Source organism: Sipha flava, unplaced genomic scaffold (genome assembly GCF_003268045.1).
Source record: "Sipha flava isolate LNK unplaced genomic scaffold, YSA_version1 275_pilon_pilon, whole genome shotgun sequence".
Taxonomy (NCBI): domain Eukaryota; kingdom Metazoa; phylum Arthropoda; class Insecta; order Hemiptera; family Aphididae; genus Sipha; species Sipha flava.
Window position 1 is genome coordinate 1,406,039 of NW_020272940.1, and position 17,500 is coordinate 1,423,538.

The following is a 17,500-nucleotide window of genomic DNA, read 5'->3' on the forward strand; positions in this document are numbered from 1 at the left end:
AAAACGTGAACTGCCCACAATCCTTGGGCAAAATGTCATATTTCGGCTTTTGACCGGGCAAACCTAGTTATGACCAACCTCATTTGAGCAAAACCGCCAAAACCGTATACTGACTTATCGTTTAGGGCAAAACCGTAGAACCTTAAATACGTTCGCTAATATTAAATACAAATAATTATAAAATAAATATTATTGTACAAATATAATTGAATAAACTTAATTAATACATTTAAACCTCAAATGGGCCAAACTGTAGCGTTTTAAATAACTTCACTAATATTAAATACAGAAAAATAATAATCATAAAATATTGTATAGATATAATTTAATATACTTAAATAATAATAAAAAATAATATTTTTGTTTATTTGCTGCTACACATATTAGAACCATGGCATTTATAACTACACAAAATATTTTGTTTTTTACATTTGCATCGTCTCGTAGTGCACTTAGTTTTGCAAGAATAAAAAGTAAACTTTTGTTCTCCAATTAATGAATTTTGAATATTAGCAGTCCTCAGTGGTATTTCGATATTCGGTACTTCATTGCTACTAATAAATTGTTCCTTGCATAGAAATATTTGGTTTCTGACATAAAGTGATGAAAAAGTACCCTTATACATATTTAAGACTCTACGGTTTTGGCCTTACGATAAAAGTCAGTAAACGGTTTTGGCGGTTTTGCTCAAATGAAGTTGGTCATAACCAGTGGCGCCGTATTTTTTTAAAAATACTATGACATCCTACATCTAGGGACCCCCAATTTTTTTTTTCATTTTTTAGCTGAACAAAATATTTATATGTATTTTTTGCTATGACCTGTTTGAACATAGGTAAGCTATTATCTAGCTATTAAGCTGTGACTTAACACGGTTTTGATAAACCATATGAAATCGAGAACTAATTACCTATTATCATTTAAATATTCATAATACAAATAAAATAACATATTAATTACCATAATACTACATAGATTGTCAAGTTTTTATTTAATTAAAAATTAAAATCTTATAAAATTAATGATTTAACTAAAATACTACTTTTTTGTGCAAATATATCTACTACTAAATCTATATCAATCATAATGTCACTCTCACAAGGAATTTTAACTAGTCCTTCTAGGCGGTCTTCGGATGTTAACGATCTTAATCTTTTTTGACTAGTTTCATTTTTGAAAATAATCTTTCAGTACTACAACTAGAAACTGATAATGTTACAGCAATTTTAATATCATAATTAAGATGTGGGAATACACTATCTAAACCAGTAGAATGTAATAAATTAAAAATATAAATTAAACTTGTAAAAAATATAATTTTACAAATTGTTGGGCTCATTAGACACAGGTTGGACTGATTGAATTATAAAAATGTTAACAAAAATGTTAAATTACTTAAATATATTTGTAAAAATGTACTTATTATTAAATAGTTTTATATATTTACCTTGGAAATTATCCTAGATTATTAAAATGTTTGATAATCTAATGCAGTGATATAATAAAGGAATAACAATGACATCACTAACTATTAATACATCAAATTGTCAATGAAAACATAAAATAATATTTGATTTAGTCTATTTATTTCTAATAACTAAAATATTTTTAAAAACATAACCAAGTAAATACAATTATTATCAACAAAATTTGATTATTTCCTACATAATGTGAAAATATACCCAAAAATAGCATTTTAAACCCTAAATTAGCAAAATAGCAATAAAACCCGTAAATATGCAAAAAATAGCACAATCAAATTTTGTGTGTGATATCCGAGTAGTGAGAAACATACTTGTATCTTACTTTGGATGTTCTAGGATGAACCAAGAAAAATATGCATTTACTAGAACTTCTGAGCCTTGATTATAGCAATAAGTCTACAATTCTACATGCAGTAAATACTTACTATTATACTATTATAGTATTATTTAAAATAATGATATTCATTTTTATATCAGTTAAAACTATTTAAAAATAATGTAACAAATTTTGAATTTACTTACAGACTACAGAGTAGTGTATAGTTACGTATACAGTAGTCAAATATTATTCACTCAATTACTTCGTAAAAAGTAAAACCATAAAAATATAAAATCAATATATCTACCTTAGTAATTAAATAAATAAAGACATAACGATCATTTATCATTATCCTTTACCTTAAATACGTTAAATTATTAAATCCATAACAAAATAACTATTCATAGTTATAACAATATAACATATATAGTTTAATATGTCATACTTTCATGACCATTGACCATGTTCAACATTTGACAGCTCAACTTTTATTTATTAGTAACGTCTAATAACTAATAGTTGAGCTGTCAAATGTTGAGTTACTACGTTAGTATAATAATTTTAGTATACTATATTTGGTATTAGAGTCTATAGACTATAGTCTATACTACAGTCTATATTCTATAGAATCAGTAGAATCATAATCTACTAACTATCTATTATATAAATAGGCTATAGTGTTTATTAGCAGTTAGGTACTAGTATTGCTATCTACTAATCATTTAAATTCTTTATAAGTAAAATTCTGGCCCACAACCGGGCCCTAGTAACTTTTGGTGGGCCCCAGCTATAAAATCTACTATGACATATGTCATAGATAAATTAGGTGATCGGCGCCATTGGTCATAACTAGGTTTGCCCGATCAAAAGCCGAAATATGATATTTTGCCCAAGGATTGTGGGCAGTTCACGTTTTGTCCGGGCATTTCTGAGGTTTGCCCGATTTCGAATTTTGCCCGTAACATATATATTATATATTATTTTGAAAAATTCGAATATTCTAGACGAATAAAAAATGTTAATATTTTTTTGAGATATGATGCATATAAATGCATTTTAACTTCGATTAGTTATAATTATTGACAATGTTCATTAATTTGCTATCTTTGATTGTCTTTATAAAATATTTAATATATTTTTTTTTTTATTTTTCTTAAATTTTTAAATTCAAATATTATAAATAAATATTGTATTTTGCATAGGGACACAGAAATATAATTACATTTTCTACTGCGTTCCTTTACTAATACAACATATTCGACCTCATTTAATGAAGTCAACATAATTTTTGTATGTGATCCATAATAAGCAACGACGAAAATCATGAAATATGCTTTTGTCCTAGTCATTTTTTAATATTAAATAAATATAATTAATTAAATTAAACAATTCATACTTTATCTACACACCTACATATACGTGGTGGTTATTTATTGTTTTATTTATTTACCTGCTCTGTCGGATAAAATCTTTACACCACACGGCATTTCGCAAAAATACGACAGGACGTGTTCATTTATCAAAAGTATACAGCCTTTTGAGTAAGGCTTACGTTCTGCCGAGAACATAGATTGTCAAGTAACAACATAGCAAAATTATGACATTGTTCTGTAAAGGTTTCCCAACTGGTGTAAAACGATTTATAATATTAAAATCGTGGTGTTATAACTAAATGTTTATTATATCTCGACACTTTAATATACGTATTGAATTTTACGTGCTGCTACATATTTCGAAGTAATATTTATTCTTACTTCATCGGATCTTCACAAAATAATTGCTTCCAAATATTAAACGGACAAAAGTGTAATATTGCATATGATTGCGATTGAAAATCTGGGCACGTTTACGGTGTTATGAACTTGATTTAATGTGACGTACCATAATCGTATCATTATGTGTTTATTTAGCGTAAACATTACACGCGGTGAGATTTATATACGTTATTAATTTCAACGAATGTATTTTTAACAAAAACTATAAATGTGTACTTTAGAAATATGTCTGTCGTATTATTTTTATTTGGGCTAATCAAACAGATGGTAACCCCGTGGAAAGTGTTGTACACAATTTTCAATTTTCGCATTTTTATTCAATATAAATCCTATTCATTAAAATATCATAGGTGGTCGATAGCGTACCATTAAAAGTATAATGTTACCCTTCAATAAATAGACATCGTGCTTAAAAAGACAAACCAAGTCTTTAGGATATAAATTACAAATATTATGCTATTGAATTTCTCTCTCGATAATGGTCAGTAAACAATTTTTGCTGTCCAATCGATCTTACCTAAACTGAAAAACTATCCCCACATTGTGTTTATCATATTTCTATTTCCTAACGCATACATTTTTTTTTCGTCCATTTGCTATTATATTTCGAAAATAATACCACAAAATCGAATTCTAATAAAACGAATCTTATAGCATTACGAAAAAATAAATTGGTATAAATTAATTTTTAAATATTTACCGTTTGTGTTAGAACTTTGTTAGATTTTATAATGTAATATGAAAAGAATGATTATATTTTGACAGTATTCCACTTATAATCAGTAATGGTTGACAAAGAACCATAGAGATCGTGTAACAGAAAACGTGAAATACGAGAAAAATTTGTCGTTGACATGTAGCATTGAGAATGTTTAAACATTAAAACTTAAAACTACAGTTGACAATATATTTCACATTTCAAACTACAAAACTCCCTGATGTACACATTTTTTGAGATTGTGCAGTTATGTTGCTTTCTTTTTATGCGCAATTTCAAATGGTATAAAAAATAATGTAAATAAAAACCGTTAAATGTCAACGTACTGCTTAGATTGTGTTCGTAGTCTTCGCGTATCATATAATATTTTCCCTAGTTATATTACGCCTGTATATATGCGAAAATGAACACAGACCGATGAACAGTTCTGTTAAATGACAAAGGTCAGCTTTTACTAAAATTTTGTGGACATGAACAATGCACTAAATTCATATAACAATAAAAAAAAAAATCGTTTAATTGACTTTCGAAATATATAACGTACGGGGCGAGATAATTCATTGCAACCAATCTGAATTTAATATTCCATTGCAACAATTACATTATAAGTGATTGTGAAATGGTTATTCACATTACATATATTTGTATACATAAAATATTTATGAAAGAACGTACACGTTTAATTATGATACATTATTTTCGTTACAGGTTTGAAAGAGTGTTGGGCCCGTGCGCTGATATATTAAAGAGAAACATTACACAATACAACAGCTTCGTATCCTTGTCTGTATAGGATTTACGCATACAACGAACAATATTTATTTATTTTTTTGTGTTCTTTAAAAACTATTTTCAGTTATTAATTGACTATTTTGACATTTTTCGTTTCTGCGTTGTATACTATTAGGCAATTATAATTAAATCAAATTTCGTAAATATATTTGATAACGCGCTATTATTATTGTTTTTATTATTGTATTATTTTTATTATTATTATAATTATTATGTGGATACAAATTGTAAAAAATATAATTAAAATATTAATAATATAAATATTATTGTTAAAAGTCGTTAAAAAAATATACATTCATAAAACGTTGTCAGTCAAAAACAAGATTGTTCAAGTCATAAATATGTATGTAGTTGGTTAATTTTTATTTTCTGTCCGAATGATCTATTAAATATTAGTTGATGAACTCTACTGACTTAAAACGACACTAGAAGAAACCCTACGGTTCATATATTTTCTGATTATAATAATAATATTAATTATTATTATTACTTATATTATATTCTACTGTAATATTATACTATACAATATTAAATATTATTATTACCGCGTTTTCTCCACTACCGTAGTCATTGGTCGGTTAAAGGGTTAACAGTTTTATTCAATATTTATATATATTTTTTGTATTCAATTACGCTGTTGACGTTTTGCATTTAAATGTGTTGTACACAACAACAGTTAATCGACTAAGTAACGTATAACATTATACCACTATATTATTACATTATATAGTTAAGATATGATTTTAATAACAATTGTACCATATGTATGACGACGTGTATTTGTTTTCGTTTCGGTTCTCTTTTTTTTTTTTTTTTTGTTTTTATTATTATCAATATTTTTATTATTCTTAAACCGGAAGTGTAACGCCGTGTTATAAACTCGTAAGATTGTTTCGAAAAATAATATGTATATTTCACGTATATATGTAAAACCGAGCACATTGAAAGGTCAGTCGATTAAAAGATTAAAATAAAAAGCAGCGTTTGAATATTATTCCTGTGTTTCTCCCGACGATGGGTGTAGGGGTCCTGCCCTCCGAAACCTACCATCGCCACCATGCCGTGACACCGCCGAACGCGTTGACCTGAATGTGAAAATGTGTGCCCGCACTTGTATTATTGTTTACAGCGCACAGACCACGTATACGGACCCTGCGCAGGAATGGAAACAACAACGCGCCCGGAGAGGGGGTAAGGAGGGAAGGATACCCGAACGGGAAAAGGACGATGACGAGAGCACGAACGCGTGTCAAACGGAAGAGGCCGCGAACGGGTCTAGACAGCAGCAACGAGGCCACCCGGAAGCCCTGTGACGTTTGTACCGACAGAAGGACGTTATCTCATCGCCAACGGTAATCGAACACGCGTTTTCCTCCCTCGTCGTCCTGAGAAAACACGCACAGGTCGCACGTGGTCCGGGACGTCGGCGTAATGTGAACGGCGCGTCGCGTACCGACGCGGGGTTTCGATATGTTCAACCGCCGTCTGCGTACCGTAACAGCTACAGCTGTTCGGACGACCGACCGCGCGCCGTACCGGACCGGTGGCAGCGAGTTTTTTTTTTTTTTATTTCCCCAGACACATGGAGATGAATTCCATCGCTAATGTGGGCTGGGCCTTTTTACTGCAAGTTCAGTAGTATTTCGTCGTCGTCCCACTCCCCTGGGATATCCACTGACCCACCTCCCCAAAAACTTAAACAATCCGCCGCAGTAAGCGACTTAAACATTTACGTTTTGCCGGGGCAGACAAATTTAGATCACCCACTTACCCAGAAAAAATTGTTCTGGCTTCGCTGTGTAACTGCTGAGCACCAATACCACCCACCCATGCCAAAATGTTTTTACCAATGCAACGCTCCGGTAGAAGGTGCTTACAAGTCACCACTGGCCCCTCGTTGAGGTGGCTGACCCTTCTCGGTTTCATCGCCACTACCGACCACACAAAACCTCGCATATTCTGACAGTTCAACGTTCGTTATCCCGCCATCCATCAGTCTGATGAAGTGCTCGCCATCGCATTGCCATTCGCAGGCGCAACCAAAGGGGCGTAAAGGGTCTTTAGTACCCCTGTTTTTATTTTATTTTTTTAGTCTATTTATAATAACTACAGTAAAATGCCATCAGTATTATTTTCAACAATTTCAGCATTCCCAATATTTGTACTCAAATTGAACGTATATCGCTACTGCGCCAGACATTGTTTATCATTATTGTATTCAATTTGGTCCACTCGGAACATGGCTTTATGATTGCGTAGCCGTCGTTCTGAGCTCCGAGATTTTCGTGAACGCACAAAATATTCAAATTTTGGCAAAACCAAAGAACCAAAGAGTAACCATGTTTAATAATAACATTTAGGAATATTTTTAACGAATCATAATTGAGACGCTGAGGGCAGTAACGGATTAACCCTTAATTAATCATATTTAAATACATGCAAAACAAATCCCATTCTTTCTCTTCAAATTATTCATAATTTAAAATGCAAAAACGGTTAGGGTGTTGCTATATAATAAATATTTATTGAATGTGTTTTGACCGTTCATGAATTAAAATTTATGGTGTATAGTTAATATTTATGCCATTAACTCAAATATTGTAAATTCAAGATTAGTCTGTGCTCAACACCTCGTTTGTTCCTTATTTAACATTTACTACCGTAAAAAAACCGTGATGGATTACGAGTGTTCTTTCCTTCGCAGTCAGGGCTGTATTTAAGGGCTGGTTCTAGGGTAGGTATTGCCTGAAATATCTAAAGAGGTGGCAATATTTTTACGATGATTCTAAATAAAACCAAATCGATTTTTTTATATCCTAGATGGAATATTATTTTTACATAAATAAAATTATACAAAAAATAAATTTTATACTATAAAATAATATATATTATTTAGTAGCATACAAAATTTTTATACATTTAAGAGTAATTTATTCGACATAGTATTTTATTGAGATATAGGTATTGGTTTAATCTTGGTTTGTATGGAGATGGGACATTCAGACCGAAAGGTATTAAATTATTTTAGAGTACCACCATCAGTCTTATAAAAGACAATTATCTATAACTTTATTTATATAATTATAATTTAGTTATTATTTTTGATTTGATATTAATTACAAATATTGTGTAATAGTGTACCGAAATGGGGAAAACAAATTGCGAGCGGCTTTTTAATAAATAAGTTGGAGACACTTATTTTCAGTTTTACACTTCAGGGAATAGAGGCGGCAAAATGTTGTGGCCCCTGGACGGAAAAATTTTAAATACGATAATCTTAACAAAAGCCATTAGAAAAAATATCTTTTACCTCGCAATCCCAGGAAAGGCCTAGGATACACCAGTCCATAGCCAGCAAAATATATTGGGAGGGCTTAGATACAGCACTTCTAACATGGTAGTTATACATGGTTCTTCAAAACTTTCTAAAAAAATATATATTTAACTAAGTTATCTTTAATCCGTGAAATTGTTTGAGCAAATCCGTCAAATACGATAGAAAAAATTGGATAATTGATCCCTATAAAAAAAATTAAACTTAGTTCACCGAATCATTTCATCAACCCAAACTCGCTTCAGTTATTATAACTACAATAATTTGAAATAAAAGAACCTTTTTACCCAATATTACTCAAACCAATATTATTCGGTTTGTCGGTTTGAAATGTGTAATATGTTATGAAAAAATCACAATATTTTTATGACACCGAAAATCATAGTGAAAATGTTATCGATCCCGACATCGGGGACTGCGCTCGAATACTACTGACGCTTTATTACGGCATGCTTTTAGCTTAGTACGAAATGAAATCAAACGAAGCTTCGTACATTATAAAAGAGCAACCCAGAGAAAAGTGCTTCTATCAATCCTAAAACATTTGAAGCATTTTTACGTAACGGCAAGGTGGTTTACGGTTGACCTATTATGACAATTTATTTGAAAATATATAATTATTTCCTGCGAAGAAATTGTGAGCAAAAATTTGTAATTATGATAACAGTGAAAATTAAGAATATGTTTATCGTATTACACTGAGCGTATATTTTTAAGTAGGAGACGTTTCAATCGAAATCGTGACTGAATAATAATTTAATACGTGCCGACCGCATTGAAATTTTTTGGTTTTTAAAAATGTAATTTATTCTGGCCTTAATTTACTAATAAAATGGTTTTGATTTAACTGACGAAGAAGACAAATAAAAAAAAAAAAAATGTCTACAGGAAAAATAAATATTTTCTTAGTTACATACATACGCACACACAAGTTACATTTCACTTGGACAGATTAATCTAAAAATCATTCCATGATGTTTAGATAAGAATGAAAATTCAAACGTACTCGTTTAAGTTATCTCAATCCAAAAATCTGAATATATTATTCCTGTTTATGCGTACAGCGTATATACATTACTAACGTTTCAGAGAAGGACGAATAGGGTTTTTACATTTTTTTAACGTTTCGCCGACGATTTCATTGAGACCTAACGGGGCGGGTGGCGTACGATTCACGTTATGATTTTATCAAACAAACTTTTGCATCGGAACGTGTACGATTATTGGTGGGACGGGGAAGGGCGATTGGGTGGTTAGAGTTTTAACGGGAAATGCGCAATTAAACAACAATCGCTGGTGGTGGTGCCCGGGTAAACACAAAAATGCCGCTTTATATATAGCTAGAACTTAATAATATTTTCGGCAAGACGATTCCGTGGAACACGAACAAATTAATTGGAAATCTACGGGCTGCGTTGTACTGCGTTTGTTATTCATCAAATGCGGCCCAGAGTTTGAAGCGAATTTACGCCTGACTCGAGGACACGATTGTGTAACACACATACAGCGGCTCGTGACAACGCAAAACCGTTTGATTCATAACCTACTAACCGGTTGATTCTACAAAACTAGGGATCCCATACGTCCCGTATTTGAATAAAGTGTCTTGGTGTTCCGACACAAGTATAAAAAAAATAATTTTGTCCCGTATTTTGTATAATCCATTTCATATGTACCTTATTTTAAAAATTAAAATTTTAATATCATTAAGCTTTTTTTTTTTGTTATTAAAAGATTTTTATTCAATCTGTTACAATAAAATAGAACAATAAGAACAATTGATGAATAAAATAAAATAAAAATAAATAACGACAGATTAGACTGAGTGTAGAGGCCTCCTAGCGGAGGTACTACGACATGAGTAGGACTAAATTAGGCTAGCAGGTCACGACACCACTGTCTTTTAAGTCTTTTAACTGGACTATCTGGGATAGAAGCAAATGAAAGATTGGAGATTAACGGATTCTTATGGTGGGCTAGGCGGCTATTGAAACGTTTGTAGTGAATTTTGGCTAGTTCGGAGACAAATGGTATTTTTAGGTCAGAGTGGAGGGTGTGGTTAAAGACATAGAAGGGTGCTTTTAGAATGGTACGTAGAGTTTTAGATTGGAATCTTTGAATGCGGTTGATGTTGGAAATTTTGTCAGCGCCCCATAGTTGAATCCCATAGGTCCAGATGGGTCTGAGTAGGAGTTTGTAAAGCAGGAGCTTATTGGAGAGTTTCATGTGCTTTGATGTTAGAAGTGGACGAAGGAGACGGAAGCGGTCGTTAAGTGTACGGGTTTTGCTAATTATGTGAGGTTTCCAGATGAGACGGCGGTCAATAAGTATACCAAGGTAACGTATGCACTGCGCAGGGGGGAGTGGTTGATTATTGAGGTAAAGTGTTGGGCATACACCGTGACGAAGTGCAAAGTACCGTGGATGGATTTGGTTTCATTCATTTTTACGCCCCATGATTCAAGGGAGAAGAGATGATCTTGTATGTAGGAGGAGGCTAGAATGGGATCTGGGCTGGTTGCTAGTATGGCTTTGTCGTTAGAAAAATCACCGACTAGGGTATGGGATGAGGTAGGCTGGTCAGAGATGTAGAGATTGAAGAGTAGGGGAGCAATTACTGCGCCTTGTGGTACGCCTGCTTTTATTTCAGTAGGAGAGGAGAAGGAAGAACCTACACGTACGGAGAAGAACCAATCTTCGAGGTAGGATTTGAGGATCAGATAGTAGTGGCTAGGAAGGATAAGTTTTAATTTATAAAGGAGGCCTGAGTGCCAGACTATCGAAAGCTTGGGAGACGTCAAGGAAAGCACCAGTGCAGTATAATTTTTCTTCCAGGGCAAATGAAATTTTGTCAACCAGGCGATGAATCTGATGGATCGTTGAGTGACTGTTGCGAAAACCGAATTGAGAGTCTGGTAGTATTTTAGCTTCATCAATTATTGGGAGTATTCGTTTGAGAAGGAGTTTTGCAAATAGTTTGGAGAGAGTTGGTAGGAGACTTATAGGCCTATATGAGGAAGGACAGTCAGGGGGTTTTTTTGGTTTTGGTATGAGTATTATAATAGAATATTTTCATAATATAGGAAAGTATGATAAACGAAGCATAGCATTATAAATTTGTGTTAGAAAAATTATGATTTTTCTGGGAAGGTGTTTGACCACTTCCGTTGAAATTAAGTCAAAACCAGGAGATTTTTTGGTGAGTTTTTCTTAAGATTAAATTCAACTTCACTAGGGTAAAAAGCTCTAGGAGGAGGATACATTGGAAGAGGAGAGTTAAGAAAGTTTTCAACTTCTTGGATTTTGGTTGGAGAGATAATATTGTGGTGTGGTTGAAATGTGTTTGATAGGTGGTTGGCAAATATGTTGGCTTGAGATTATTCAGACAATGCCCAGCTACCATCAGCATTACGTAAGGTAGGGGGAGGATTGTGAATTCGTAGTAGTTTCCTAGTGGCTTTCCATAGGGAGCCGTTTATGCCAGTGAGAGAAGAAATATAGTTTGCGTAAGACTCCGATTTAAGGTTAGCTAGGAGACGTTTCAACTTTTGGGTAAGTGCGTTGTAATGGGATTTGTCAATAGGGTATCGAGTTCTATGCCAAATAACCCGAGCGCGACGTTTTTGTGAGATGAGAGTTCGTATGTAGGAGGGGAGATGAGGGGGAGGCTTAACGTGCAAGGGCACAGGTTTGGCTGAGTCCCACGCAGAGGTTTGGGTATTAGTTGTGAGTAGGTTTACTGTGTCATCGATATCAGAGGGAGTCTTTAGGCGGAGTTTAAGGCAGGTTTTTTCAGATAGGATTGTACTAAATTTGTCCCAGTCGATTGGAAATTGTGATAGAGCTGAGGGATTGACTTTAGCTTGGGGAAGACAGTCTAGTGAAAGCATGACTGGCAAATGGTCTGAGCAAGGGTCAATGAGATTAAATATTTAAGTGTGGAGATTTCTTGGAATCTTAGTGACGAAAATATTAAGCTTTTTAAATTTTATTTTATTAATAAACCATAGTATCTCAATCAAATGATAATTAATAATAATATTTGATTGTAAAAAAAAAATCTAAAAAAAATAGGAAAGTCACCTAATTATTTATTTTTAATTTTAATTATAATTGATATTTGTTTGAAGTATCGAATATTGTGATTAACTTTATTTTATAGTACGTATATACTTAGTTACTATTGAGGCCAAATTTAATTTTAGCTCCTAAATTTGTACAACAAACTTCACATATTTCATTTTGTAATATGTTAATTTCTAACATAAGTCCCCTCATTCTCTCCCCAAATTAACACCAATATGAATTTAAAAAATAGGTATGATTTAAAATGTTCCTTTTTTTTCAAAAATAAATCTAGGATCCCTATACAAAACGATAATATTGGAAGATGAACGTGATGCGAGGAGTTTTACTCATACGGCCTTACAATAGCTGCTCATATTATCTATCGCGTGAACCTATTATTCGTCAATATGCGGCGACATATTAAATCCCGCAATAGATCGGAGGTCAGATACATAAGATGCTGGAGTAGGGGTTGGCAAGTCATTTCTATTGGAGTCCTATAAATTAAAATAATTAATCAATGAGATCCGGTGAAAAAAATATTTTTCAAATATTTATATTTTAAAAACAGCAGTGTAAAACTAAACCAGTTATTCGGATTATGGTTTTGTTCAGGTAACATAAATAATGTTGTGTTTCAAGTCATCTACAACTGTTCGTGCCGTATGCACCATAAATTATAGTGTATACCAGCGGTTCTCAAACTGTGATACGCGTACCACGGGGATTTATTAATTCCGCCGAAATTACCTGCTTAGGAAAAAGGTTTATATGGATTCCGCCGGCTATTAATTCCGCCGACTACTGTTTATAATATCTACACATCGATTCCGCCGGACACTGTTCATCCCCCCCCCCCCAATTATATAATTATATAATTCAAAATGAAAATGCATATTCTAATTAATATTTACATGTGAATATATTGTAAAATGTAGGTATAATCTAAATTTTAAATGTAAAACAAATTGTAATTAAGATCCTAATACAAGTGTGCGAGTGTGTGACACTTTATACACGTGGAGCAATTTCGTTAACTAGATCGATACTAACGATACTGATTAGCAACTAGGGATGTGTCGTTCATGAACGACCTAGTTCAATGGTTGATGAACGAACGATGAACGAACGAACGATAAGAATAATTAAATCGTTCAATCAAGAACGATTTATTCATTTTGAACTATCATCGTTTTGAACAGTGCAACTATGCAATCATACCACTACAATATTTATGAATTTATGATGGCGAATGATGAACGAACGAACGATAAAAATAATTAAATCGGACGAACGACGACCCGTTCGTTCGCGAACGACACACCTCTAATTCAGTTAATCCGTGTATCGTTCAGTGAACGATGAACGAACGAACTACTATATCTAACTGAACGAAACTTCAAGTTCCCAATTTCCCATTCCCAATTAAACAGAACTACGAGATATACATTACATAAGACGTGTATCGTTCAGTGAACTAGTTCAATTAAGTGAACGAAACTTCCCATCCCTATTAGCAACTATGCGAGAAATAACAAGGAAAGTCCACATTTTAACAAGCGGAACCAACAAAAACATACTATTATAGTCTTATAGATATTAAGATATTAAATTATAACTTATCTTAAGATAAGATTTCAGTTAGCATTTTCAAGTTCACTTATTAACTGCGTGTCAAAGTCTGTGTCCAAATATTATCAAAAGTAGTTATACACTTTAATATTGAACTATACAACTATAATTATTTTATACAATTTAGATTATACAATTAACAGTATATTCACATATACATATTAATTAAATAGTAATATTATAAATTATAGTTATATATTATATTGTCTAAATTATGTATACTTTTTATTTATAAAGTCTATTTAGACTATAAATTTCAAATACATATACAATGTAGAAGGGGGGGGGGGGGGGTGAACAGGAATCGATATTATAAACAGTAGCCGAAGGAGTCGATATAAAATCGGCGGAATCGAGGAATCGATATACGCCACATACCACTAATAGTATGCAAAAGACTACATGGTGGTACGCGAAAGGCCGGGTGGTAGCAGAACGGAAATTAAAAATTCAATATTTAACTCGTATATTAATTTAAAAACACTAATAAATTTGTATTAATAAATAAATAATAATTTTATTTTAGTATTTTACTTCCTTTTTATTTAAATAAATGTATTTAACTATGTTAGTATGTTGTATGGTTCTATTTATTAATCATTAATGGTATGTGACTGATTGATAATATACTCAAGTGGTACACGAAAAAAAAAGTTTGAGAACCGCAAGTGTATACCTATAGGCATGCGCATAATTCCCAATCCGGTACAGCACTGAGGAACACTTTCAGAAAATTTTTTGCCAATAGATACATTGTAAATTTGTCAGCACCAAATCTTTTTAATGTATAATCGTATTAAGGTTAATAGACAATCTATCGCGAACACGCAGAAAAACTAAAAGAATTTTTTCATCTGTCAATAAACTTAAAACTGTTTATAAATGTTCTTAAAAAAATCTGGCTTCTAAAAAAGAGCAGATGCATTCTAGACTGCATATGTTGCACCCGTGCTCACGCACCTTTGAATATACCATATTGTTTATAAGTTACATCTGAGATGTCTACTGTTCGAATTCACAGAGTATATTTTTTTCATTCAAGGCATATTACTAGGTATATCTATATGAAACGGACCAACAGATCTCAAACAATAGCGTAAGATTTAACTCAGAGTGAAGGACGATCCTATATGACAATAAAATGTGTTCCACAATCCAATTTTTAGTTATTCCTTCTCCTCCATTTACACACAATAGTGACGTTGATACCAGAATGTTATTTACATTAATACTTAGAGCCAACCGATACATTTTTTATTCACGTTCTTTCATTTATGTTAATAATTTAACACAATTCAATTTATAACTATAAATTATATTTACTGTAACATAATTCAAAATGTTGGAACTATATTAAATTCGAAAGCAACGATATTTCTATTTATTCAGAAAATAAATGTTTATAGATTCTGTTCGTATGGTTCATCGTCAACAAAGGCGGAACTAGAGATTTTTCTGCTCGGGAAAAATGTTAAAATTACGAATTACTATAGATAAAGAATCAATTACTCTTTCCTGCAATTGTTTTCTAATAATTTGCATATAATCATATTTATAGTATAAACAGTTATAAACATATTATCAGTCACTAAGTTAAAAATATCAAACTAGCAGTCAATAATAAATTATTTACTACAAAAATTACACCCTCTACAATTTTACGCCCAGGGATAAAACCTCATCTTCCTTCCCCTGGTTCCGCTACTGATTGCAAGTAATTCAAAATAATGGTTCATAATGTTTTTAGTAACATTTTAGATTAATACAAATATTTATTTTATACAATTAATTATTTAAATATTTTATTTAAATTATTCATAGAAAATTAACAATAGTTTTATTTTTATTATACTGAATATTTATTTTAAATATTATATTATTATATTCAATATATCTCTATGATTATAAATCTTATCAGCTTTTTAAAATATGTAAATAATTCAGAAATTTGATAAATAGTTGTATTTAAAAAAGTATATAAGATTGTGAGAGTGGTTAAAAGCGTATAATGTACAATAAAATACAGATAAATACTTGACGTATAATCAGTATTATAAATTTTAAATTGCATTGTCCCTAAAACATACAATTTCATTTTTAGAATGAATCGATATACTACAGTTTTTAATTTTTATTTAAGTAATCCTCTCCGTTAATACCTTAATAATTGCTTTTCGAAGGTTTTAATTTAAGCCATACACACATTATACACATTCTTATTAATTTATATTTAGAGTCATGCAAGTAGTTTAAAAATTCATTATTTCTGGATAAGTCTTTAAGGCTTATCGCATTATCCGAGTGTAGAGAGTATCACTTTTTCACTTAAACACATTTTTTTCTCCGTTCGTCCAATACCAAGAATAATTGTATTATTACTGATATATTACTCATTATTGTTGAAATTATAATTATAATAATTATAGTATTATTTAAACATGCTGATTATCAAAAACTCAGTAATGACCACCTCGAAAATGTTACTGAAATTCATTCCTTTGTCTTTTCATGATAGTCAAAATTAACTGTCTACATTACCTAGTTGAAGAAAATTTTTTTAACTGTTGTAACTAAGTACTCCTTGTACTCCTCTTCAGATCATTTAATTTTACACCATCACCACACTAATGACAATATATAAATGTTACCCAATGGGCAATAGTAAACGCATCAAGTCCAAGTTATTTTAGTAAGCATGTAGGGTTTTCAGTTAAAAATGAAGCGTACAATATTTTATAATAATTAATTTAAATGTTGAGAGTATGTGTTACATTCTATACGCCATATGCACTACACATAACTCGATTGACAACAACCACGATATATAAAAGATATATTCTCTTCACCGTGACGACAACAAACTATCTGTTCACATACGTAAAACCTATTACTGTAAAATGTCGGTATTTTAATTAACTTACCAATCCATCAATTTTCACTCACATCAGTAATTAGTAGAGATGTTCCGGGTACCCGGCAATTACTCAATAGCCGAGTACTCGATGTTATAATTAAGACCTCGGCCCTTCCCGGTACCCGTCGTAACACTGAATTCTCGCTCGTCCCTTACTCGGTACTTGGTATAATACTGCATTTTTTACCCGGCCAATACCCGTTATCCTGCCAATCAATACATTTTTTATTCGACCCACCCTCAGAAACCGGCTGATAATCTGTGCATAAAAATATGCACACCTATTAATATAACCCTAAGTTATGAATTATAATTTATTTTGGTATATTTAAGCACTATTAACACTATAGGTAACGCAACAGTCACGGTCAAGTCACAGTCCCAAGTATTTCATACGTGAACGGTCACAATCTAGTCTTTTGTTACTTGGTCATCACAAAAAAAAAAAAAAAAACAACATCGAG

The 17,500-nt window shown here is 31.9% G+C and overlaps 1 protein-coding gene across 2 annotated transcripts in view; it reads left to right on the forward strand.

Annotated features, from left to right (window-relative positions):
- LOC112685389 (cAMP-dependent protein kinase type I regulatory subunit) overlaps nucleotides 1-5,254 on the forward strand; it is an 81,855-nt gene extending 76,601 nt beyond the window's left edge. For both annotated transcript variants that reach the window (XM_025557244.1, XM_025557245.1), the window contains exon 7: nucleotides 5,005-5,254. In XM_025557244.1, the coding sequence (XP_025413029.1) occupies nucleotides 5,005-5,089 (85 nt within the window). In that variant the 3' untranslated portion in view covers nucleotides 5,090-5,254. The remainder of the gene's footprint in view (nucleotides 1-5,004) is intronic.
- The last annotated feature ends 12,246 nt before the right edge of the window (nucleotides 5,255-17,500 follow it).